The sequence below is a fragment of the Babylonia areolata genome, chromosome 12 (assembly GCF_041734735.1).
Source record: "Babylonia areolata isolate BAREFJ2019XMU chromosome 12, ASM4173473v1, whole genome shotgun sequence".
Lineage (NCBI taxonomy): Eukaryota > Metazoa > Mollusca > Gastropoda > Neogastropoda > Buccinidae > Babylonia > Babylonia areolata.
In genome coordinates this window covers 42,036,513-42,063,655 of record NC_134887.1, presented here as the reverse complement: position 1 = coordinate 42,063,655, position 27,143 = coordinate 42,036,513, and the positions used below count along the sequence as shown (strand labels likewise).

At 47.8% G+C, this 27,143-nt stretch overlaps 1 protein-coding gene across 1 annotated transcript in view; it reads right to left on the bottom strand.

Moving 5' to 3' along the window:
• Window positions 1-27,143, bottom strand: part of LOC143288639 (tricarboxylate transport protein, mitochondrial-like) — an 80,537-nt gene that overhangs the window by 5,863 nt on the left and 47,531 nt on the right. Inside the window, exons 2-6 of the mRNA XM_076597302.1 lie at window positions 18,668-18,878; window positions 10,535-10,620; window positions 7,743-7,880; window positions 1,255-1,475; window positions 428-501 (exon numbers count right to left, since the gene is read on the bottom strand). Coding sequence (XP_076453417.1) covers window positions 428-501; window positions 1,255-1,475; window positions 7,743-7,880; window positions 10,535-10,620; window positions 18,668-18,878 — 730 coding nt within the window. The remainder of the gene's footprint in view (window positions 1-427; window positions 502-1,254; window positions 1,476-7,742; window positions 7,881-10,534; window positions 10,621-18,667; window positions 18,879-27,143) is intronic.

Below are 27,143 nucleotides of genomic sequence, written 5' to 3'. Positions count from 1 at the left end.
AGAAAAAATATAAAAAATAAATAAATACAGCAAATGAAGGGGAGTTAAAAACGTATGAATTCCCTACTGTCAAGTTCAGAAAAAGATCACAAAAGAGATTTTTAAAAAAACAACAACAACAAATCAGCAATTTTTTTCCCCTCCATATTTTCATTTTCAGATATGACGTAGCATATAATTAACAGATAAATCTGCATGCCTTGATGACCACCTTGAAACAAACCACTTACAGCTTGCTCTCGGATCGTTGATAGGCACTATGTAAGTATCCATATAATCATCATCATCATCATCATCAGTCATGACCAGAACATGCTGTACATATCATGTACTCATTTCAACACTTACAGCAGCTGAAGGTGAGTCCAAAAAAAAAAAGAAAAAAAAGAGAGAGACCCTGTGTGACAGACAATCAAATCATACTCACGCTCTAGGCCCCTCGTTTTTGAGTATCTTTACTGCACAGTCCCAGGTATTCTTGTATTTATGAGCCTCTAAACCCTGCACGCACACACACACACACACACACACACACACACAAACCACCACTCGTTAGCAGATGATTCACTATCATTTATGACCACTGCTTAAAGCCCAGCACAAGGCACAAGTACAGTCAGTCACATACATGGACATGGACCAAGGATATGCCTCTGACTCAGATTATTCCATCAATTCATTGCCAGATTTTTTTTTTTTTTTAATCTGAATGCAAGCATAACCGTACACAATACAAAAAGTAACATATAATAACAGGTATACAAAAAAGTACATAATACACAAAGTTACATATAATAACAGGTATACAAAAAAGTACATAATACACAAAGTTACATATAATAACAGGTATACAAAAAAAGTACATAATACACAAACATATAATAACAGGTATACAAAAAAAGTACATAATACACAAAGTTACATATAATAACAGGTATACAAAAAAAGTACATAATACACAAAGTTACATATAATAACAGGTATACATAAAAAAAATAATAAAAAAAGCCAGGCACAAAAAACTACAACTATCATCACTACTACAACTGTCTAATCATTATCAAAATGACAGGAAAATAAGAATACAACAAAGTAAGAATGCCAAACTGCCAAGTCCTGCATACATACAAACACACACACACACATCTAAAAGCATACATAATAGACAAACTGAAGAACACACACACACTTACACACTTCCCCTGCCACGCCCCCCCCCCCCCCCCCCCTCCACAAAAACCACCAATCACTGACCTGTAGGCGAGTTTTGACGACGTCGATAGGAGTGTTGCCGAAGACAGAGGCAGCCCCTGCAGTGGCCCCGAAGAGACCCACGATGAGCGTGGGCACCTTCTTGTTCTTGTCGTCTCCCCTGTACCACTCCTTCAGCGTCTCCATGACGAAGAAACGGATGGCCTGGTTGCTGCCCTGCTTCATGATGGTGGGCGTCAGGCCCTGGTACACCCCTCGTATCCCTGACAACACAGTGTGTGTGTGTTAATACACAGTGTGTGAGTGTGTGAGTGTGTGTGTGTGTGTGTGTGTGTGTGTGTGTGTGTGTGTGTGTGTGTGTGTGTGACCACTGTGTGTGTGTGTGTGTGTGTGTGTGACCATGTATAGAGATGGGGGAGGTGATAACACTGTATAGAGATGGGGGAGGTGACATCTGGCTGATAACACTGTATAGAGATGGGGGAGGTGACAGCTGGCTGATAACACTGTATAGAGATGGGGGAGGTGACAGCTGGCTGATAACACTGTATAGAGATGGGGGAGGTGATAACTGTACAGAGATGGGGGAGGTGATAACACTGTACAGAGATGGGGGAGGTGATAACACTGTATAGAGATGGAGGAGGTGATAACACTGTATAGAGATGGGGGAGGTGACAACACTGTATAGAGATGGAGGAGGTGATAACACTGTACAGAGATGGGGGAGGTGACAACTCTGTACAGAGATGGGGGAGGTGATAACTCTGTACAGAGATGGGGGAGGTGATAACTCTGTACAGAGATGGGGGAGGTGATAACTCTGTACAGAGATGGGAGAGGTGATAACACTGTATAGAGATGGGGGAGGTGACAACACTGTATAGAGATGGGGGAGGTGATAACACTGTATAGAGATGGGGGAGGTGATAACACTGTATAGAGATAGGGGAGGTGACAGCTGGCTGATAACACTGTATAGAGATGGGGGAGGTGATAACACTATAGAGATGGGGGAGGTGATAACACTGTATAGAGATGGGGAGGTGACAGCTGGCTGATAACACTGTATAGAGATGGGGGAGGTGATAACACTGTATAGAGATGGGGGAGGTGATAACACTGTATAGAGATTGGGGAGGTGATAACACTGTATAGAGATTGGGGAGGTGACAGCTGGCTGATAACACTGTATAGAGATGGGGGCGGTGATAACACTGTATAGAAATGGGGGAGGTGACAGCTGGCTGATAACACTGTATAGAGATGGGGGAGGTGATAACACTGTATAGAGATGGGGGTGACAACTGGCTGATAACTGTACAGAGATGGGGGAGGTGATAACACTGTATAGAGATGGGGGGGGGGGGGTTGGTGATAACACTGTACAGAGATTGGGGAGGTGATAACACTATAGAGATGGGGGGTGGGGTGATAACACTGTACAGAGATGGGGGAGGTGATAACACTGTATAGAGATTGGGGAGGTGATAACACTGTATAGAGATGGGGGTGACAACTGGCTGATAGCACTGTATAGAGATAGGGGAGGTGATAACACTGTATAGAGATGGAGGGTGGGGGTGATAACACTGTACAGAGATGGGGGAGGTGATAACACTGTATAGAGATGGGGGAGGTGATAACACTGTACAGAGATGGGGGAGGTGACAGCTGGCTGATAACACTGTATAGAGATGGGGAGGTGATAACACTGTATAGAGATGGGGGAGGTGATAACACTGTATAGACATGGGGGAGGTGACAGCTGGCTGATAACACTGTATAGAGATGGGGGAGGTGATAACACTGTATAGAGATGGGGGTGACAACTGGCTGATAACTGTACAGAGATGGGGGAGGTGATAACACTGTATAGAGATGGGGGAGGTGATAACACTGTATAGAGATGGGGTGGTGGTGGTGATAACACTGTACAGAGATTGGGGAGGTGATAACAGTGTATAGAGATATGGGGGGGGGGGGGTGATAACACTGTATAGAGATGGGGGAGGTGATAACACTGTATAGAGATGGGGGAGGTGATAACACTGTATAGAGATGGGGGTGACAACTGGCTGATAGCACTGTATAGAGATAGGGGAGGTGATAACACTGTATAGAGATGGGGGGTGTGTGATAACACTGTACAGAGATGGGGGAGGTGACAGCTGGCTGATAACACTGTACAGAGATGGGGGAGGTGATAGCACTGTATAGAGATGGGGGAGGCGACAGCTGGCTGATAACACTATAGAGATGGGGGAGGTGATAACACTGTACAGAGATGGGGGAGGTGATAACACTGTATAGAGATGGAGGAGGTGACAACACTGTATAGAGATGGAGGAGGTGATAACACTGTATAGAGATGGAGGAGGTGATAACACTGTATAGAGATGGGGGAGGTGACAGCTGGCTGATAACACTGTATAGAGATGGAGGAGGTGATAACACTGTATAGAGATGGAGGAGGTGATAACACTGTATAGAGATGGGGGAGGTGATAACACTGTATAGAGATGGGGGAGGTGATAACACTGTATAGAGATGGGGGAGGTGATAACACTATAGAGATGGGGGAGGTGATAACACTGTATAGAGATGGAGGAGGTGATAACACTGTATAGAGATGGGGGAGGTGATAACACTGTATAGAGATGGGGGAGGTGATAACACTGTACAGAGATGGGGGAGGTGATAACACTGTACAGAGATGGGGGAGGTGATAACACTGTATAGAGATGGGGGAGGTGATAACACTGTATAGAGATGGGGTAGGTGATAACACTGTACAGAGATGGGGGAGGTGATAACACTGTATAGAGATAGGGGAGGTGACAGCTGGCTGATAACACTGTATAGAGATGGGGGCGGTGATAACACTATAGAAATGGGGGAGGTGACAGCTGGCTGATAACACTGTATAGAGATGGGGGAGGTGATAACACTGTATAGAGATGGGGGTGACAACTGGCTGATAACTGTACAGAGATGGGGGAGGTGATAACACTGTATAGAGATGGGGAAGGTGATAACACTGTATAGAGATGGGGGGGGGGTGTGATAACACTGTACAGAGATTGGGGAGGTGATAACACTGTATAGAGATGGGGGGGGTGGGGGTGATAACACTGTATAGAGATGGGGGAGGTGATAACACTGTATAGAGATTGGGGAGGTGATAACACTGTATAGAGATTGGGGAGGTGATAACACTGTATAGAGATGGGGGGTGGGGGTGATAACACTGTACAGAGATGGGGGGGGGGTGATAACACTGTATAGAGATGGGGGTGGGGGTGATAACACTGTATAGAGATGGGGGGGGTGGGGGTGATAACACTGTATAGAGATGGGGGAGGTGATAACACTGTATAGAGATTGGGGAGGTGATAACACTGTATAGAGATGGGGGTGAGAACTGGCTGATAGCACTGTATAGAGATAGGGGAGGTGATAACACTGTATAGAGATGGGGGGTGGGGGTGATAACACTGTACAGAGATGGGGGGGGTGATAACACTGTATAGAGATGGGGGGGGGGGGGTGATAACACTGTATAGAGATTGGGGAGGTGATAACACTGTATAGAGATGGGGGTGACAACTGGCTGATAGCACTGTATAGAGATAGGGGAGGTGATAACACTGTATAGAGATGGGGGGTGGGGGTGATAACACTGTACAGAGATGGGGGAGGTGATAACACTGTATAGAGATGGGGGAGGTGATAACACTGTACAGAGATGGGGGAGGTGACAGCTGGCTGATAACACTGTATAGAGATGGGGAGGTGATAACACTGTATAGAGATGGGGGAGGTGATAACACTGTATAGACATGGGGGAGGTGACAGCTGGCTGATAACACTGTATAGAGATGGGGGAGGTGATAACACTGTATAGAGATGGGGGTGACAACTGGCTGATAACTGTACAGAGATGGGGGAGGTGATAACACTGTATAGAGATGGGGGAGGTGATAACACTGTATAGAGATGGGGTGGTGGTGGTGATAACACTGTACAGAGATTGGGGAGGTGATAACACTGTATAGAGATGGGGGGGGGGGGGTGATAACGCTGTATAGAGATGGGGGAGGTGATAACACTGTATAGAGATGGGGGAGGTGATAACACTGTATAGAGATGGGGGTGACAACTGGCTGATAGCACTGTATAGAGATAGGGGAGGTGATAACACTGTATAGAGATGGGGGGGGTGTGATAACACTGTACAGAGATGGGGGAGGTGACAGCTGGCTGATAACACTGTACAGAGATGGGGGAGGTGATAGCACTGTATAGAGATGGGGGAGGCGACAGCTGGCTGATAACACTGTATAGAGATGGGGGAGGTGATAACACTGTACAGAGATGGGGGAGGTGATAACACTGTATAGAGATGGGGGAGGTGACAACACTGTATAGAGATTGGGGAGGTGACAACACTGTATAGAGATGGGGGAGGTGATAACACTGTATAGAGATGGGGGAGGTGATAACACTGTATAGAGATGGGGGAGGCGACAGCTGGCTGATAACACTGTATAGAGATGGGGGAGGTGATAACACTATAGAAATGGGGGAGGTGATAACACTGTATAGAGATGGGGGAGGTGATAACACTGTACACAGATGGGGGAGGTGATAACACTGTATAGAGATGGGGGAGGTGATAACACTGTATAGAGATGGGGGAGGTGATAACACTGTATAGAGATGGGGGAGGTGATAACACTGTACAGAGATGGGGGAGGTGATAACACTGTACAGAGATGGAGGAGGTGATAACACTGTACAGAGATGGAGGAGGTGATAACACTGTATAGAGATGGGGGAGGTGACAACACTGTATAGAGATGGGGGAGGTGATAACACTGTATAGAGATGGGGGAGGTGATAACACTGTATAGAGATGGGGGAGGTGATAACACTGTATAGAGATAGGGGAGGTGACAGCTGGCTGATAACACTGTATAGAGATGGGGGCGGTGATAACACTGTATAGAAATGGGGGAGGTGACAGCTGGCTGATAACACTGTATAGAGATGGGGGAGGTGATAACACTGTATAGAGATGGGGGTGACAACTGGCTGATAACTGTACAGAGATGGGGGAGGTGATAACACTGTATAGAGATGGGGGAGGTGATAACACTGTATAGAGATGGGTGTGTGTGTGATAACACTGTACAGAGATTGGGGAGGTGATAACACTGTATAGAGATGGGGGGGTGGGGGTGATAACACTATAGAGATGGGGGAGGTGATAACACTGTATAGAGATTGGGGAGGTGATAACACTGTATAGAGATTGGGGAGGTGATAACACTGTATAGAGATGGGGGTGAGAACTGGCTGATAGCACTGTATAGAGATAGGGGAGGTGATAACACTGTATAGAGATGGGGGGGTGGGGGTGATAACACTGTACAGAGATGGGGGGTGGTGATAACACTGTATAGAGATGGGGGTGGTGGTGATAACACTGTATAGAGATGGGGGGGTGGGGGTGATAACACTGTATAGAGATGGGGGAGGTGATAACACTGTATAGAGATTGGGGAGGTGATAACACTGTATAGAGATTGGGGAGGTGATAACACTGTATAGAGATGGGGGTGAGAACTGGCTGATAGCACTGTATAGAGATAGGGGAGGTGATAACACTGTATAGAGATGGGGGGTGGGGGTGATAACACTGTACAGAGATGGGGGAGGTGACAGCTGGCTGATAACACTGTATAGAGATGGGGGAGGTGATAACACTGTACAGAGATGGGGGAGGTGATAACACTGTATAGAGATGGGGGGTGGGGGTGATAACACTGTACAGAGATGGGGGAGGTGACAGCTGGCTGATAACACTGTATAGAGATGGGGAGGTGATAACACTGTATAGAGATGGGGGAGGTGATAACACTGTATAGACATGGGGGAGGTGACAGCTGGCTGATAACACTGTATAGAGATGGGGGAGGTGATAACATTGTATAAAGATGGGGGAGGTGACAGCTGGCTGATAACACTGTACAGAGATGGGGGAGGTGATAATACTGTATAGAGATGGGGGAAGTGACGGCTGGCTGAGAACACTGTATAGAGATGGGGGAGGTGATAACACTGTAGAGATGGGGGAGGTGATAACACTGTATAGAGATGGGGGAGGTGATAACACTGTATAGAGATGGGGGAGGTGATAACACTGTATAGAGATGGGGGAGGTGACAACACTGTATAGAGATGGGGGAGGTGACAACACTGTATAGAGATGGGGGAGGTGACAACACTGTATAGAGATGGGGGAGGTGATAACACTGTATAGAGATGGAGGAGGTGATAACACTGTATAGAGATGGGGGAGGTGATAACACTGTATAGAGATGGGGGAGGTGATAACTCTGTATAGAGATATAGACACTGGGGAGGTGATAACACTGTATAGAGATGGGGGGGGGTGACAGTGGGTTGGAACGACTGGAAAAGTTAGTTTTCATTTATTTTTTCTTTCCTGACGTTTTTTTTACCTTGCTCTTTGACGATCTGTGAGACACCGTGGAAAAAGCCGCGGTAGTGGGGTTTGGCTGATGTTTGATCGTTGATGAACTTGACCTTGACTGTCTCCATGGGGGTGACGGCAAATATGGCCTCCATCACACCCGCCCCTGTTCACACACACACACACACACACACACACACGCACAGCATGTATACACAGACACACACGCACAGCATGTATACACATACAGACAGGAAATCTAACAGGTCAAACATCACTGACCATTCACACTAAATGTTGGGAGATCTTTTTCAACAGCAAATAACACTAACACTGTAAGTTGTGGAATGTACACAGACATATATGCATAAGATTTAACAGTTCATGATATGTACAATTCATGATATGTACAATTCATACTGAAAGTTACAGAATTCTTACATATCAATTAACAAAACTTCCTCAACACTTTTCAACCCTATTTTGTTGTTGGTGTTTTGTTCCTCCACAGTGAGAGAAATGGACAAATTGTAACAAAACTCAGCAACAGAGCAAACAAACAAGAGTAACAGGATTTACACAGGAAATAAATGGATAACTTTGGACAGCATGAACTGTTTACACGGCACAATGTATTACCATGAAAGCAAAATATACTGCCATAACAATTTCCCCCTCGCCCCCCTTTTAAAAAAAAAATCTTTCTGTTCATACCTTGTACATAAGCTGCAGAATAGCCATATACTTTATGTATTATTGCTTTCACACAATCATATGATTTACATAAACATCAAACTGTTAAAGTTTTAAGTAAGCAGAGGTATACATGGCTCTCAAGACATGTTACATTGATTTAATTTTCCAGAAACTGTTGACAGATATTTTTCCACTGTGAATCTTATCTTTCATATATCAAAAGACATTTCAAACTGATTTAATTTCCCATCAACTGTTGACAGATTTTTTCCATTATGAATCTTATCTTTCATATATAAACAAAATTGTTCAGTGTAGGGTTAGAGCCTTCCTTGCACTGTTGCAGTACACGTTTGATTTTTTTAAAATTAGCCAGTAACAATATGAAGTTACTATTTGTATCTGTTATCACATTATCTGCACACCCAAATAGAAAAAGCTGTTAACAGGAGGTTAGCCATGTAGAATGAAGACATTTACTGTGAGGGCATTTACTGTGAAATAAGGGCAAAAAATTAATCCACAAAACTACTACACTTTTTGTTTGTTTTGGGAGGCAAACACTTAATTTCATTATCTGCTTTATTTGATCGTTCCTGGAGATGCTTTAACACAGCACCCCAATTTGTCAAAGGAAGAGATGCTTTAACACAGCACCCCAATTTGTCAAAGGAAGAGATGCTTTAACACAGCACCCCAATTTGTCAAAGGAAGAGATGCTTTAACACAGCGCCCCAATTTGTCAAAGGAAGAGATGCTTTAACACAGCGCCCCAATTTGTCAAAGGAAGAGATGCTTTAACACAGCGCCCCAATTTGTCAAAGGAAGAGATGCTTTAACACAGCGCCCCAATTTGTCAAAGGAAGAGATGTTTTAACACAGCGCCCCAATTTGTCAAAGGAAGAGATGCTTTAACACAGCGCCCCAATTTGTCAAAAGAAGAGATGCTTTAACACAGCGCCCCAATTTGTCAAAGGAAGAGATGCTTTAACACAGCGCCCCAATTTGTCAAAGGAAGAGATGCTTTAACACAGCGCCCCAATTTGTCAAAGGAAGAGATGCTTTAACACAGCACCCCAATTTGTCAAAGGAAGAATGGGCGTCACTGTATAAAGGGAAAAAACTCATGCAGTAAAACGTCATACAGAATTAAGTCCGGTTCACTCCCTTACCATGCCACACGGCGGTTCATCAGTTCAGCAACTATAAACGGTGTGTGTGTGTGTGTGTGTGTGTGTTGTGGTGTGTGTGTGTGTGTGTGTGTGTGTGTGTGTGTGTGTGTGTGTGTGTGTGTGTGTGTTGTGGTGTGTGTGTGTTGTGGTGTGTGTGTGTTGTGGTGTGTGTGTGTTGTGGTGTGTGTGTGTGTGTGTGTGTGTGTGTGTGTGTGTGTGTGTGTGTGTGTGTGTGTGTTCGCAAGCTCAATGTATATGTATTCGTGTATTTGTGTGCAATCGCTTTCGGACTATCAAAAATGTATCAATGCAATGAAATATCTTTAAAGATAAACAAATTGAAATAGTGTAAATATGCATGAGAGAGAAATAGAGAATTTTGGGATAGGCCATGAAAAAGCAGTGTTACACACACACACACACACACACACACACACACACACACACACACAACACACACACACACACACACAGCGAACACAACACACACACACAGCGAACACAACACACACACACAGCGAACACAACACACACACACACACACACACACACACACACACACACATCTGTGCAGGGGGAGCATTGTGGGAAGTACCTGGCAAAAACAGATGGACAATATTTCGAGTTTAAAACAAAACTGTTAATTAACCAACTGATATTCAGACAGATGTATGTGCGCGGTCGCTCACACCCAGGCACACATGTACGCACTCACACACACACACACACACAACACCAACACCCACATGCACACACCTCCACGCCCCCCCAGTCTCCCCACACCCCACACCACTCCCCCACAAACACGCCACACATTCCACAGACAGGCAGACACCACACCATAGACACACACACATACGCACACACACACACACACACACACACAACACCGCCCTCCCTTCCCCTCTCCACACACATAACCACCCCCCAACCCCACACAAAGGTCACTGACCCAGGCCACACAGAAGTCGGTGATGAGCGTCCAGCACCCCATCAGCCCCCACCATCCGTTTCTTGAACTCCTCGAAGGCCCCGAACCTGTGACACATCATGACACACATGACACATCATGACACATACCATGACACATGACATACCATGACACATACCATGACACACATCACCACCATCTGTTTCTTGAACTCCTCGAAGGCCCCGAACCTGACACATGACACATACCATGACACATACCATGACACACATCACCACTATCTGTTTCTTGAACTCCTCGAAGGCCCCGAACCTGTGACACATGACACACATGACACATACCATGACACACATGACACACATCACCACCATCCGTTTCTTGAACTCGAACACCCTGAACCTGTGACACATGACACAGTGACACACACCGTGACACTCATGACACACATCATCTGTTTCTTGAACTCGAACACCCTGAACCTGTGACACATGACACACACAGTGACACACCGTGACACTCATGACACACATCACCACCATCTGTTTCTTGAACTCGAACACCCTGAACCTGTGACACATGACACACACAGTGACACACCGTGACACTCATGACACACATCACCATCTGTTTCTTGAACTCGAACACCCTGAACCTGTGACACACACCATGGCATACTTCATGACACACACTATGACATACATCGTGACACACCTGTGACACGACACGTCATGCCACCATGAGAGCAATGTATGCCAAAAAGAAAGGCAGATTTTTTTGGTTTTTTTACTGGATACCATCTCTCTCTCTCTCTCTCTCTCTCTCTCTATATATATATATATATATATATCTTTGTATGTGTGTCCGCGTGTGTGTGTGTGTGTGTGTGTGTGTGTGTGTGTGTGTGTGTGTGTGTGTGTGTGTGTTTGTGTGTCCGTGTGTGTGTCCGTGTGTGTGTCCGTGTGTGTGTGTCCGTGTGTGTGTGTGTGTGTGTGTGTGTGTGTGTGTGTGTGTGTGAGTGTGTGTGTCACTGAACACCCCCAATGCAAACAGATGTGCACACAGTACGCTTCGATCCGGCCACAGTGAGAGATGGCATCACGCTGTGCTCACAACGTATATATCAGTCATCAGTCACATCACAACTTTTTTTTTTTTTAATAACTGGCCTCCAGCACTTCACACACAGCTAAATGGGACACATCCATCTCATGAATGCAGCGGACTTTGTGCTTTCTCACTCAGGCACACCCACACACACACCCACACACGTGAAAGTAATAGGCTGCAATTTGTACACACAAAAAAAAACGTTATCAGGACACGCTGCATCAAAATAACTGCTCCCCCCCCCCCACCCCCACCCCCGCCCCCTCCCCAGCCGCCCCTCTTCCATGAGTGATGAGGACCAACAGGTTGTGTGTCCCTCACGGCACCGGGGCATGATTTACACTTACAGTGTGGCCACCTGACTGTCGGACTCTCCCACTTGAAAAGGAAAGTCGTTTCGTTTAGTCTCCCTCTCCGTCTCTGTCTGTCTCTGTGTTTCATGTCAGCAGACAGGCAAACCCTTGTCTTCCCCCCACCCCTACCCCACCCCAAAACCACCAAGAATCATTAAAAACAAGCAACAAAAAACAAACAACAAAACCACAAAAAAACAAACAAAACGAAAAAAACGCGTTTCTTTTCTCTTTTTTTTTTTTTTTTTTAAAAACTTGCACACGCGTTTGTGTACATTCGCATACACACAGACATACACGCCGCCCACACACACACACACACACTTCCTCTCTCTCTGTGTCGGCAGGTCTGCTTGGTGACTGTCAGAAACCTACTTCCGCCCCACCCCCCTTTCCAACACCCTGTTCATAATTTATGTGTGTCCTCCATGGTACTGGGAAATTCATCTCTCTCTCTCTCTCTCTCTCTCTCCTGTCAACATGCAAACCACCTTGGTCTCCTTTAGTCGCTGAAATAATATGGGGGTGGGGAAGGAAGAAAAAAGAATTTATACGCTCTTTTGGTTTTTAAGCATACACACACATAAACACACGGACACGAACGCGCACACGCACGCACACAAGCACACAGACACTTGCACGTCTAATATCACTTAAAGTGGAAGACGTTAAACTGAAGACTACTACACTTGCACGCACGCACGTACGCATGCACGCACACACATACACACACTATCTCTATCTCTGTCTCTATCACTCTTTCTCAATACACATACTAACATAAACCCACACACACGCACGCACACACACACACACACACACACGTTCAAGAAGCACATTGTGTCACGTGACCGGTAAAGGTTGAGGACCCACCTACAACCCGACCGGCCCTGCGCAATCTAAGAAAAGAAATTGAAGAAAAATGGGTCTCCGGATCCTCGCACGCTCAATTAAGTGCAGCCAACGCCAAGAATTCATACACAATACCAAACGTTATTCACTCATTCACACATACTGACAACCGAAACAGCAGTGAGGCCTAAACTATTTCCCTTAATCCCCCCCTCCCCAAACTTACTAACCCGCTAATACAAATCGCCACATCATTTCATGCTTTCTTTGTTTTTTAAAGTGGGAAAGAGAAAAATAAATAAATAAATCACATTCGCTCGAACACACACTCACCCCTCTTGTGCACTGCTCTCACACATGCACACGCATCCTCTACCGTCCATGTACGGCTCGCATTGGTTCTGAACACGAGGGTCCATGCCACAGACAACCCAAGATGCCGGCGACCACGGAGAGTCCCAGTCCTTCTGCAGACAGGGCATGCAAAGCGGCAATCTTCATGTGCGTCGGGGACACCCCTGTGACAGACTCAGGGAATTCACAGGCGCAGGGAAGGCTGCGGGTACCCAGGACAACGGCGGAGGCTGGGGAAGGTGGATTGCGCGAGTCCAAGACGACCTTAACACTCGGGGAACGTGCGGGACTCGTCGGAACACTCTTCGGAGCTCAAGAGCTCGTGAGGGAAAAAAAACAAAAAAAAAACAACATAAGGGAGATTAAATCCCTGGAACTAGAATGTAGGTCCAGACCTCCTGGTCGGACACGGACCCAGGAAACGTAGTGGCACTGGAGGCCCCAAACCCGAACCGAATCGGCAAAAACCTCCTCACTCCAAAATGAATGGAGCAGGAACTGGAAAAGAAACCACCTCTCCCTGACTGGGTGCAACTGCCAGTGATTGAAGCATCTTACGATGCCCACGACATCGACAGGTGAGTTCTTATCAGACCTGTAGCTCAGCTTAACAACGTGCAGATACACATGCACGAGAAAAAGAAAACAACCTGAGCTGACTACGAGGGAGGGAAGGAACACACACTCACACGCGCGTACACACGTACACACGCACACACGCACACACGCACAGAAAGAAAGGGAAAAAGAAAAAAAAAGAAAAAAACCCAAAAAACAACAACAAAAAAACAGCGAAAATCATGACGTATTCGAGGGGTCAAGTTGACCCCAATTTTCTTTTTTTCCAACCCAGCACTGTCGCACGGGACAAAGTGACAAATCAAAACAAAGAAACGATGGATAGCAAAGCGGTAGAGGTTAGTTTCCAAAGACTTTCTTTTTTTTAAACTAAACTGGGGAATCACGGTGACGCAGTGCTGAAGGGCAGCCAGTTCCACACCTGTGGGCCAAAGCCAAGATAAAAGCGCTGACCTTGAGACACTTGAACAAACTGAGAACGTGGTCCAGCAAGTTCTACACACTGTCCGGCTTCACCATGTCCGCAACGGTCAGTCTGACAGACAGACGGACACACGGACAGACAGACGGACAGACAGACATGCTGACCACGTTTTTATTGTTTCGTTTTGTTGTTGTTGTTGTTGATGGTGGTGGTGGTGGTGATGCTGTGTGTGTGTGTGTGTGTGTGTGTGTGTGTCCTTGTTATCTTGTGTTTGTATCACTGTCTCGCCAGGTGTATGAGTGTCCCTGAACCTTGACCTCTGCCCTTCACACTGTAGACTATGGGCTGAGGGACGTGTGTGTGTGCTATGACTGACGATGCTTTTGGGTGCACAGATTATTGATTTCCAATTAGATTGACAAAGATTAATGATTGAGCTGCAGTGTGTTAGATTGCATCACATTGCACTGTATTGCATTGTATTGTATTGTATTGTATTGTATTGTATTGCGCTGCACTGAATACTACAAAATATTGTCCAATAGGATGAATTAAAAAAAAAAGTGTTGTGCTGTGCTGTGCTGTGTTGTCCTGAGTTGTGCTATGCTGTGCTGTTGTGCTATGCTGTGCTGATGTGCTATGCTGTGTTGTGCTGTGCTGTTGTATTGTGCTATGCTGTGTTGTCCTGTGTTGTGCAATGCTGTGTTGTGCTATGCTGTGCTGTCGTGCTATGCTGTGTTGTGCTGTGCTTTGCTGTCCTGTGTTGTGCTGTACTGTGCTATGCTGTGGTGTCCTGTGCTATGCTGTGCTGTACTGTGCTATGCTGTGCTGTACTGTGCTATGCTGTGCTGTGCTGTGCTGTGCTGTCCTATGCTGTGCTGTGCTGTGCTGTGCTGTACTGTGCTATGCTGTGCTGTGCTGTGCTATGCTGTGCTGTGCTGTCCTATGCTGCGCTGTGCTATGCTGTGCTGTGCTGTGCTGTACTGTGCTATGCTGTGCTGTGCTGTACTGTGCTATGCTGTGCTGTCCTATGCTGCGCTGTGCTGTGCTGTCCTATGCTGCGCTGTGCTGTGATGTGCTGTGCTGTCCTATGCTGCGCTGTGCTGTGCTGTACTGTGCTATGCTGCGCTGTGCTGTGCTGTGCTGTGCTGTCCTATGCTGCGCTGTGCTGTGCTGTGCTATGCTGTGCTGTGCTGTGCTGTACTGTGCTATGCTGTGCTGTGCTGTCCTATGCTGCGCTGTGCTGTGCTGTGCTGTCCTATGCTGTGCTGTGCTATGCTGTGCTGTCCTGTGCTATGCTGTGCTGTGCTGTACTGTGCTATGCTGTGCTGTGCTGTCCTATGCTGTGCTGTACTGTGCTATGCTGTGCTGTGCTGTGCTATGCTGTGCTATGCTGTGCTGTGCTGTCCTATGCTGCGCTGTGCTGTGCTATGCTGCGCTGTGCTGTGCTATGCTGCGCTGTGCTATGCTGTGCTGTACTGTGCTGTGCTGTGCTGTGCTGTGCTGTACTGTACTGTGCTGTGCTGTGCTGTCCTATGCTGCGCTGTGCTGTGCATTCAGCAAGATACGCAGTGCCCGGCTTCGTCATGTCCACAACCGACAGACAGACAGACAGACAGACAGACAGACAGACAGACAAGCTGATATTGCCTTCTTTTCTCGTTATCTTTTGTTTGTGTCATCTGTGTCACCAGATATATGTCCCTGAACCTTGACCCTTGCCCTTCGCACTGCAGAATGTGCTCTCATAGAAGCGCGCGCGCGTGTGTGTAGTGTGGGTGACGATGTCTTTTGGAGCACAGGTTAATGATTTCCAGTTCGACTGACAATGTTGTGTTGTGTTGTATTGCAATGTATTGGTATTCCATTGTATTGCATTGTGTTATACTGTTCTGTAAGCTTACTGTTTGTAGTATATTGTGTTGTGTCGCGTTGAGTTGCGTAGCATTGTATTGTATTGCATTGCATTGCACTGTCTTGCCTTGTCTTGTATCAAAATACTTCCTCTGGTCGATGATTACTGCTTGTCACAGAAATACATCTGGGCGTATCGAGGAAATCGTACAAGGAATGGAAGATAGAATGACGTATTCTGAACACGTAAGTCGGTATGACGTAAATCCATGTTCGGAGACACCACAACTTCATATTTATAACGTCCATTCGAATTTTGTGTGTCGATGTTTCAGCTGTCCTGCTGTTCCAGTTCAGCGATCTGCATAGCTGTGGTGATAGATTCCTGACTCTTGTTTTCGTCTGTTCACGTCTGTTCCAAGATCTGGACTGGTTCACAGAGAAAGACTGAGAGGGAGGGAGGAGGGAGGGAGGAAGAAACAAGGAGAGAGAGAGAAAGAGAGGGAGAGAGTGACAGAGAGGGAGGGTGAAAGAGAGGGGGGGATTGGGAGAAGGAGAGGGGGAGCGAGAGAGAGAGAGAGAGAGACGAGCAGGGGGGGGGGGGGGGGGGGGGGGGGGGGGGGGGGGGGGGGGGGGGGGGGGGGGGGGGGGGGAGAGAAAGACAGACAGAGAAAGAGAGAGAGTGGGAGAGTCCAAGGTACAGATTGAACAGAAGGCCGTGTACCAAACGTACACGTGCACTGTGCTTTTTGTTATCAGCCAAGTGACAGCCACCTGTACCATCAAGGTTAATGAATGTAAATCTGTCACACCCGTCAACACACTGTCTTGGCTCTTTTCTTGTATGTGGGCCCAGGAATTCAGGTGTGCCGTCTTTTGTTTTATGCATAGTGTGTGTATGTGTGTGCGTGCATGCGTGCGTGCGTGCGTGCGTGTGTGTGTGTGTGTGTGTGTGTGTGTGTGTGTGTGTGTGTGTAAATATACTTTAGATTACGTAAACGCGTGCGAATGCGCGTATGTCAGTCCATCCCAATGTGTCAGTATCCGACCTTTTCTGAATGTGTTAGTGTATGCGAACACACGTACGTATAGGCTATGTATATAAGTAGCATGCCTGCACATCCGTGCGTGTACGTGTAAAATCCAGTTTTCAAGTGTCGAGCCACAGCCAGCGTTCGAGTGACCTTCACTCCACTGTCCTTTGCAAGCAGTTCAGAGCACGGATTTTGTCCTGAAGGAAGCCCCAGCACCCCGCCCAAACCTTCCATCTTGGACGTCAATTTGGATTTTGAAAACTGAGCGAACCAAACTTACTTTATCACCTTCCACGTTAATTTTGTTCTGTAAAATGAGCGAACCAAACTTACTTTTTCACCTTCCACGTTAATTTTGTTCTGTAAAATGACCGAACCAAACTTACTTTATCACCTTCCACGTTAATTTTGTTCTGTAAAATGAGCGAACCAAACTTACTTTTTCACCTTCCACGTTAATTTTGTTCTGTAAAATGACCGAACCAAACTGAATTTCACACTCGGCGGTAATTCTGTTCTGCAAACTGAGCGCAAACCTTCGTCTTCGACGTTAATTTTGTACTGAAGACCACGCAAATCCTGAAAACTTAGTGAACCCAAATATATGCCTTCAACATTCATTTTGTCCTGAAAACTTTGCGAACCCAAACCTATGCCTTCGACATTCATTTTGTCCTGAAAACTAAGCGAACCCTAACCTATGCCTTCGACATTAATTTTGTCCTGAAAACTCAGCAAATCAAAACCTTCATCTTCAGAACTTCAGAAATAACCCACTGCTGCACGTCCTCCGCGCCTTCCATTTTAAAAATGCCGGTTTAAACCAGCCTTAAATCCCCCAACCTCTGGCAATACCCCCTTCCCAACCAACCCAACCCGCCCCACCCCTGCCGCCCACCACACTGATAGAACCAGGGTGTGACTGTGGAGGGGGGGACTCTCAATGAACCACACTTCCCACCTTCCTCCGAACTCTCACACGATTCCTCCAAACTCCCCACCTTTCTCCAAACTCCCCACCTTCCTCCAAACTCCCCACGTTCCTCCAAACTCCCCACCTTCCACCCAAACTCCCCACCTTCCTCAATATTCCGCACCTTCGACAAAACTCCCCACCTTCCACAAAACTTTCCTCCTTCCTCCAAATTTTCCACTCCCCACCTTCCTCCAAACTCCCCACCTTCCTCCTAACTCCCCACCTTCCTCCAAACTCCCCACCTTCCTCCAAACTCCCCACCTTCATCCTAACTCCCCACCTTCCTCCAAACTCCCCACCTTCCTCCAAACTCCCCACCTTCATCCAAACTCCCCACCTGCATCCAAACTCCCCACCTTCATCCTAACTCCCCACCTTCCTCCAAACTCCCCACCTTCATCCTAACTCCCCACCTTCATCCAAACTCTCACACGATTCCTCCAAACTCCCCACCTTCATCCTAACTCCCCACCTTCATCCTAACTCCCCACCTTTATCCTAACTCCCCACCTTCCTCCTAACTCCCCACCTTCCACAAAACTCCTCACCAACCTTCCTCCAAACGTCCAAACTCTCACACGATTCCTCCAACGTCAGCCTCCAACCCCCAGGCGGACCTACCTGACGGCTGACTTGGGGATGGAGCCGTAGAGCAGGACGCTGAGGCCTCGGTACAGCCCCCGGATGCCGTGCTCCTTGACGGTGACCGTGACGCAGTTCCAGGGCCCCGTGTAGCGCTTCTGCACCCCGGACCGCTCATCCAGCTGCAGCTGGGTCTTGACGTACTCCGTGGGGAACGTGATGCAGATCTCCAGGCCCCCGGTGATCCCCCCTGGAAACACCGTCAGCAGGACAGTGATTATCATAGGGATGACGCTGTTGTAAATCATGATGATGATGATGTTGTTGTTGATGATGATGATGGTGATGGTGATGGTGATAATAATAAATTATGATGATGATGATGATGATAACAATGATGGTGATGATAATAACAATACTTCATTATGAGTGGGAGAGAGATACAGAGAGAGAGGAAGAGGGAGAGACAGAAAGAGAAAGAGAGGGAGTGAATGAATGAATGGTTTATTCATTTATAGGCCATTGCCCCTTACGAAAGGGTGTCACAAATTCTTCATAGACATCGCATCGTGCATTGAAAAATGACATTCGTTCAGATAACATAAATATATCATGCCTTATTTCTAATTAATATGCCCTCACCTTAGTAATACATAATACACACCATGAAACATATCGTATTCAATTGACATTTATACACCTAAATGATATATGATATACGCTAAATAATAACTCTTACATGCGTGGCTAATAACGATCAGTTACGTTATACACATCGTCCGTATGTAGTCGTTACTGGATACGCTAAGACATAAGAACAGATCGGAGCTTAAACGATTTATACAGATAAATTGATAGATTTCTCATAGTTTGTTCATGCGCTGAAGCCATAAGTAACAACAGTCTAAACTGACTTGGGAACTTAAAATATTTCAATGGTATGTACGTATTGTGTGTGTGTGTGTGTGGCTGTATGCGTGTGTGTGTGGCTGTATGCGTGTGTGTGTGTTCGTTCGTGCGTGCACGTGAGCGCCGGTGCGGACAAGTGCGGTAAATAAAGACGATGATGAAGACCGAATCGGACAGACAAAGCGGATAGCACCATCACACGATGACTGTAGGGTCAGGAACAATTAATGTATTGCAGGCACGATCACCTCTCTGGGAACACTGCACTACCTCTCCACACAGGTAGGAACTCTTAACAGCTGTATCTATACGTGTGTGTGTGTGTGTGTGTGTGTGTGTGTGTGTGTGTGTGTGTGTGTGTGTGTGTGTGTATTCTCTCTCCCTCTTTGTGTGTGTGTGTGTGTGTCCCGGTCAGGTAGTGAAATTGTGTACCTCTGCACAATGGATTAAACTGGTAAGTTCTGTGAAACGAGACGTGTGTGCTATTCTGTCTTGTTAAAGAAATAGGGGGAAAAATCCCTTACAGGAAAAAACAACCCAACAACAATTGTTTAAAAAGAAAAAATCCAGCCTGACATATAATGAAGAACAGAAAAAAAGTAGAGCGAAAAATGACGCACAACCACGTCTCTCCCGAGGCAAACAAACAACACTCTTTTCTTTTCCGGTTGTTTTTTCATCCGTCCATCCGTCCCCCAATCCCCATCCTGCTTCTCTCTCTCTCTCTGACTCCCCCCTCCCCTCCCTCCACCTGACAGCAGAATGAGCATAACGAAATGATAGAGACAAACACAACAGCTATGTCTCTCCCCACCAAACCATCTTCGTCACTGTCTGCTTCTGGCTTTACACACACACACACACACACACACACACACACACACACACACACACACAGAGACAGACAGACAGACAGAGAGAGAGAGAGAGAGAAACAACAGAAAGCAAGCATCTCGTCGCGAACTTTTCCCAGTCGAAGAATCTGTGTAATCCAACAAAACCGACCCTCAGGAGGCACAAACTGCCCCAACCCTAACCCTTACGCCCCCAACCCCCAGCTCCAGCCACCGCCCACCGCCACCCCCACACACCCTGCCACTCTCTTCATTCTCCATCCGCTAAACCCTTCAAGCCTCCCCCCGCACACCCTCCCCCTTCCTTCCAAATCTGGAGGATTCCGAACTCTCTTTGCAGACACAGTGATCGATCTTTCCTTCCCTCCCTCCCTTCCCCCCTCCCCCAGCACCTCTCCACCACCCCACCCCATTCCACCCCTTTCCACCACCCGGAGGCCAGTGGCGGCAAAGAGAGCAACAGAGAGATGCTGCTGCTGCTGCTGCGGATCGGATCAATACAGGATCACCTCTTCACAGAGAGAGGGGAAGGGGGTGGGGGAGATATGATGAGGTGGGGGTGGGGGAGGGGGGCAGGTGACAGGCTGTGGGGAGGGGTTGGGGGGTGTAGGAAGACGGGAAGGAGGAAGGGGTGCAGGTGGAATTAGCTTTTTTTTTAAATTTTATTTTTTTAACGGTTTAGCGCGGACTGAGGATGTTTATCTCTTTTCCACCTTGACTACCCACCTCTCTCTCTGTGTCTCTCTCCCTCTCTCTCTCTGTCTCTTTCTCTCTGTGTCTCTCTCTCCCTCTCTCTCTCTGTCTCTTTCTCTCTGTGTCTCTCTTCCTCTCTCTCCCTCTCTATCTCTGTCTCTCCCTCTCCCTCTGTCTGTCTCTCTCTCTCCTTGACTTTTCCCCTCTCTCACTCAACTTGGTCTCTGTCTCCATTTCTCATTAATCTTACCCCCCTCACCCCCCCACCCCCACCCCCACAGACACCCCACCCCCTCTCTCTCTCCTCTCTTTCTCCTCTCCTTTCTGTGTATCTCTGTACACACACACACAGACACCCCACCCCCTCTCTCTCTCCTCTCTTTCTCCTCTCCTTTCTGTGTATCTCTGTATCTGTCTCTATCTTGAACGTGGATGTTTAGCTCTCTTTCTCTCTGTACCTGTGTCTGTCTGTTTGTCTGCCTGCCTGTTCATCTGTCTGTCTCTCTCCCTCCCTCTCCTTTCCCGTTCTCTCTCTCCTCTTCAGCTCAGTCTCTCTCTCTCCCTCACTCTTTCTTTCTCTCCATCTTTCTCTCTCTCTTTATCTCTGTCTCTCCCTATCTCCTTCTCTCTCTTTGTATATTTTCTTTTCTCCTCTCTCTCTCTCCTCTCGCCGTCTGCCTCTTTGTGTGTGTGTGTGTGTGTGTGTGTGGTGTGTGCGTGCGTGCGTGCGTGTGTGTGTGTGTGTGTGTGTGTGTGTGTGTGTGTGTTCCCCCCCCTCTCTCTCTCTCTCCCTCTCTCCCCAGGATGTTTCCAGGAAGGGGGGCTGAGGGGCGGTGGCTGGGGAGTGGGGGGGGTGGGGGGTTGTCAGAGTAAATCGGAGACAGGGATCGATAAATCCTCCTCCACGATCTCACCCCCTTCACCCACCATCCTCCTCCCCCCCCCCACCTCCACCTAACCCTACTCCCCTCTGCCAAACTCTCCCCACCACCCCTTTAATCAAAGGAGGTAACAACGGGGGGGGGGGTTGGGGGGGCTCTAAAGGGGTGGGATGAGTGTGGTGATGGTGGTGGTGTGATGTGTGTGTGTGTGTGTGGGGGGGGGGGGTTGGGATGATGATAAGGGTAATTTTGTTCCTTCCTCTGCTTCACAAAGCTGCAGGAATACAGAACGTATGAGAATTCATTCCACTGTTGTTCTCAGCGTCTGTTCAGGAAATATAACTTACCTTGCCTGGTCATGTATGGCTTCTGTATGTGTTGTGGATTGTTGTTTTGTGTTGTGGTGTGGTGTGGTGTGGTGTGTGTGTGTGTGTGTGTGTGTGTGTGTGTGTGTGTGAGTGAGTGAGTGAGTGTGTGTGTGTGCGCGCGCGCACACACACACACACACACACACACACACACACACACACACACACACACACACACACTCTTGCCCTTGCGTGTGTTTGATCATAGTGATAACGGCTGTGGTGTGTGTATGTGTGTGAGTGTTGTTTATGTGTGTGTGCGTATATGCGTGTGCGTGCGTGCATGCATGTTGTGATGAGCTGTTGTGCTGTCGAAAATTTGCATAAACAACTGATAATGAAAATGCAAATGAGAGAGAGAAAGAGGGAGAGAGATAGAGAGAGACAGAGAGAGTGAGACAGACAGAGACACAGAGAGAGACAGAGAGAGAGACAGAGACACAGAGAGACAGAGACAGAGAGGCAGAGACAAGAGACAGAGACAGAGAGAGATACGCATACACACGGACAGAAACAGAAAGCCGGCGACATATAGAACCAGAGACAGAGAGCCAAAAAAAGACCAGACTGACGCAGAGACACAGACAGACCGGGCTGCACAGACAGAACAGGGCAGCAGGACAGACAGAAGAGCAGTGCCGTGTGTTGCGTGTGGGAACAGTGCAAGCTGCCCCCCCCTCTTTCTCAGCCCTGACAGTCCATCGACACACGTCTCCCCAGCAGCGAACTCTCCGCCGACACCAAAGTAATCCAATATGGGCCCTGCTAAACGCCACTCACCACAGCCAGCGCTCCAGCACACGCCATCCCCCAGCCCCCCCCCCCCCCCCCCCCCCCATTCCCACCTCCCCCCCCCCCATTCCCACCTCCCCCATTCCCACCTCCCCCCCCCCATTCCCACCTCCCCCCACCTCCCCCCCCCCCATTCCCACCTCCCCCCCCCCATTCCCACCTCCCCCCCCCATTCCCACCTCCCCCCCCCCACCACAAATTCCCCTCCACTCCCCACCCCCTCCTCCCCCCAATCACCACCCATCCCCGTCTGTTTACTAATCGTCACTCACTGTGGTTGGAACAGGAGTCATTAAAGGAAGAGTGGAGATGCAGTGTAAACTAAGCCTTGGCAAAAGTTGATATTCTTCTTCTTCCCCCTACTGAGTCTTCTTCAGATGTTGACCTAAAATGGACCGAACCTTGAAAAAAACAACCAACAAAACCTTTAGAAACAATTCCGAGTGTCTTGCACTTTTCAAATACTGTCCTTTCACACATCCAAATGTTTTGGGGGGGTTGTTTTGTTTTGTTTTTTTAATGTCAGCAAATGTGTGATTTGATCTGCTAAACACAAGAGGTGTTATGGAGCAAGCAGCTTAAAAAAAACTAAACAAAAAAGAACCACCAAAAAACAAAAAAACCTGATAGTCAGGGACAGTAACTCTTTGAACATGAAATACACAGTCACCTTGCCAGTGATTCCAAAAGCACGAGCACTCTGTTTTTCCCCTCTGTCCAGTCTGTCACACAGCCATGAAATACACAGTCACCTTGCCAGTGATTCCAAAAGCACGAGCACTATGATTTTTCCCCTCTGTCCAGTGTGTCACACAGCCATGAAATACACAGTCACCTTGCCAGTGATTCCAAAAGCACGAGCACTATGATTTTTCCCCTCTGTCCAGTCTGTCACACAGCCATGAAATACACAGTCACCTTGCCAGTGATTCCAAAAGCACGAGCACTCTGTTTTTCCCCTCTGTCCAGTCTGTCACACAGCCATGAAATACAGTCACCTTGCCAGTGATTCCAAAAGCACGAGCACTCTGTTTTTCCCCTCTGTCCAGTCTGTCACACAGCCAGCTTGTCCATCCACACGTCTCTCCCCAGCAAACTCTGCCGACATTAAGTGATCCAATATCGGCCTGCAAAAATCCACTCACTGCCCTGCCCTGGCGTGCCCTGCCCTGCCTGCCCTGGCGTGCCCTGCCCTGCCCTGAAGTGCCCTACCCTGCCCTGGCGTGCCCTGCCCTGCCCTGCCCGGCCTTGCCCTGTCCTGTTCTGCCCTGCCCTGCCCTTTCACTTCATTCTCATCCTTTTTGTCCCTCCCACCCATCCCCTTTCTGCTCATTGATCGCCACTCAACTTACAACAGGGAACAGAAACAGCAAACCGAGACAGAGTAATCCCTGGCTCCACCCCCGGCCAAGAAGCACCTCACACCCAGGACGAGCAACAACCAAGACCATCACCTCTCAGCAGACGGACAACCAGGACTTCTCCCTCGGAACACCAGAAGAACACACCAGAGCATCATCCCCCCCTTGGACCGTCACTCCACGTTTGACAGCCAGGACTCTCTTTCGGAACATAAGCCGGACCTCCAAACCGTACAGACATCCATGACTCACCCCTCCAAACCGTACAGACATCCATGACTCAACCTTCACCGAACCAAGACCCTAGCCCCCAACAACTTGACGTTTTGGGCGTTAGTCAATTAGGCTCAATGTTTGGTTGATACCAGAGACTGACATTAGCTTACAGTTGGGCCAAAAGCAAAGCGAGAGCTGAATGTTCAATGGATTCTTCACTGTAACAGAAATTCATTTACAGCTTAGTCTTCTGTGAAGGACTATGACTCAAAAACTATCAGGCAAGACTGCACTCGCTCTCAGTGCTGCAGCCTTAGGGACTAGCTGGCCTTTGGGGACCATCTTCAACGCCGACTGTCCTAAAGTCCTCTTCGCTGAGAGAGTGGGGATGTAACTTGTGTAAGACACTTTCCGTTATAATACAATCCTAGACTTATCCAGCCAGGACAGTATTTGCCTCATCTGCTGTCCTGATGGTCATAGTCGGACACGACTGGCTGTCTGTCAGGCAAGAGTCACTCTTCTTCTTCAGCGTTCATGGGCTTCAACTCCCACGTTCACTCAAACAGTTTACAAGCTGGCTCTTCCATACATGCGTGACCGTTTCTGCCATGTAGGCAGCCATACTCCGTTTTCGGTGGACTGCATGCAAGAATATGTTCATGTTTCCATAGCCAACCGAACGCTGAGATGGAATTATGAAATCTTTAACGCGCGCGTTTTATCTTCTGCATGCATATGCACACGAAGAGGGTTCAGGCCCCAGCAGGAATTATGTTAACCTGACAGGTCGGGAAAATCTCCATCAGTAACCCACTACGCGCCGTGGGCGGGACTGGAACCAAGGATTCCTACACTGAAAACCTAACGCTTGGACCACTCGGCTGTTGTGCCTGTCGCGAACGTCGCTCTCTGCAGCAGAAAGTATTGGTCGTGACGTACAGATATTCCTCTAGGATTTCTGCTGGCTTCATCCGCCATCTCCATTTAGACCACTGCACCAGTCCACACACAAGGGCACACGCAACGAAAGGCAGCGTCAGGCATCACCACACAGGCCCTCACACCGAACCCCCAGGAGAAGAGAGAAAAAGACAACTGCCAGCTGAGAACGAAATTGGAAGAAAACGGTCAGGATGGATCGGGCACACGCTACGAAAACCAGCGACAAACGTCACGCAACAGGCCCTGACAGGAAACCCCCAAGAGGAGACAAGAGAGGCTGACGGAGAAACACTTGGCGAAGAGACCTCCAGGCCGACACCATGAAGATGGGGCCTTACCTGAAGCCAGACAGAGGCAACACTACATCATATTAGACTGTAATGTATCCCCGAAAACGGAGTATGGCTGCCCACATGGCGGGGTAAAAAACGGTCACACACGTAAAAGCCCACTCTTGTACATACGAGTGAACGTGGGAGTTGCAGCCCACGAGAGAAGAAGAAGAAGATTATGGAGTTTCTTGTTGATGGCCTCTTCCCCAGGTGCCAGTTGCATTGCTTGGTTCTAACTTGTTGACAGTTACACGTGACTAAATGCCTACGTTGACCGAACTACGCCACTGGTCAGTTCCATACTACACACAGTTAGTAGCGGGTTACGACCATGCTAGGCTCTTCCGTCCGAGCAAAGCAACTGGCTCCAGGAGTGGTTGAAAGCCGGTGAGCACTATCGTGTTCATACTGTTGTACTGAATCAAAGAGTGGTCTCTCTCACACACGTCGCTCTCCGTCCATCATACAAAATTTGCTGGCCTCTTTTTGTTTTCGACTTCTTCTTCTTCTTTCCGTTACACGATAACATCGACTTGCCGATGACTCTATCATGGTTCACGCATGCTGGGTATTTAATAATAATAATAATGGTATTTATATAGCGCTGAATCTTGTGCACAGACAAATCTAAGCGCTTTCACACCAGTCATTCACACGCATGCATAACTCTAAAACTGAAGAAACTGAAGACAAGGAAGAGGCAGGGGAGGGAGGCTATCGTGTGATGAGGTGGGTTTTAAGGCCAGACTTGAAAGAGCTGAGAGCGGAGACCTGTCCCCATAACCCACCGAACACTGACATAGGTTACAGGATCTGTAACGTGCGTATTTGATCTTCTGCGCGCGTATACACACGAAGGGGGTTCAGGCACTAGCAGGTCTGCACATATGTTGACCTGGGAGATCGGAAAAATCTCCACCCTTTACCCACCAGGCGCCGTTACCGTGATTCGAACCCAAGACCTCAGATTGAAAGTCCAACGCTGAAACCACTCGGCTATTGCGACTTTCTACATTTCTGACCGGCGCTGTTTCCACTTCCCTCCCCCAGTATGGTGCAAGTCAAACTTTCTTTCAAAGGGTGCCAGCTGGCACCAAAATTACTGAAGTTATCAACACCAGTCTCTGATTTTCCCTGTTCATGTCACCCAGTTCTGTTTTATTT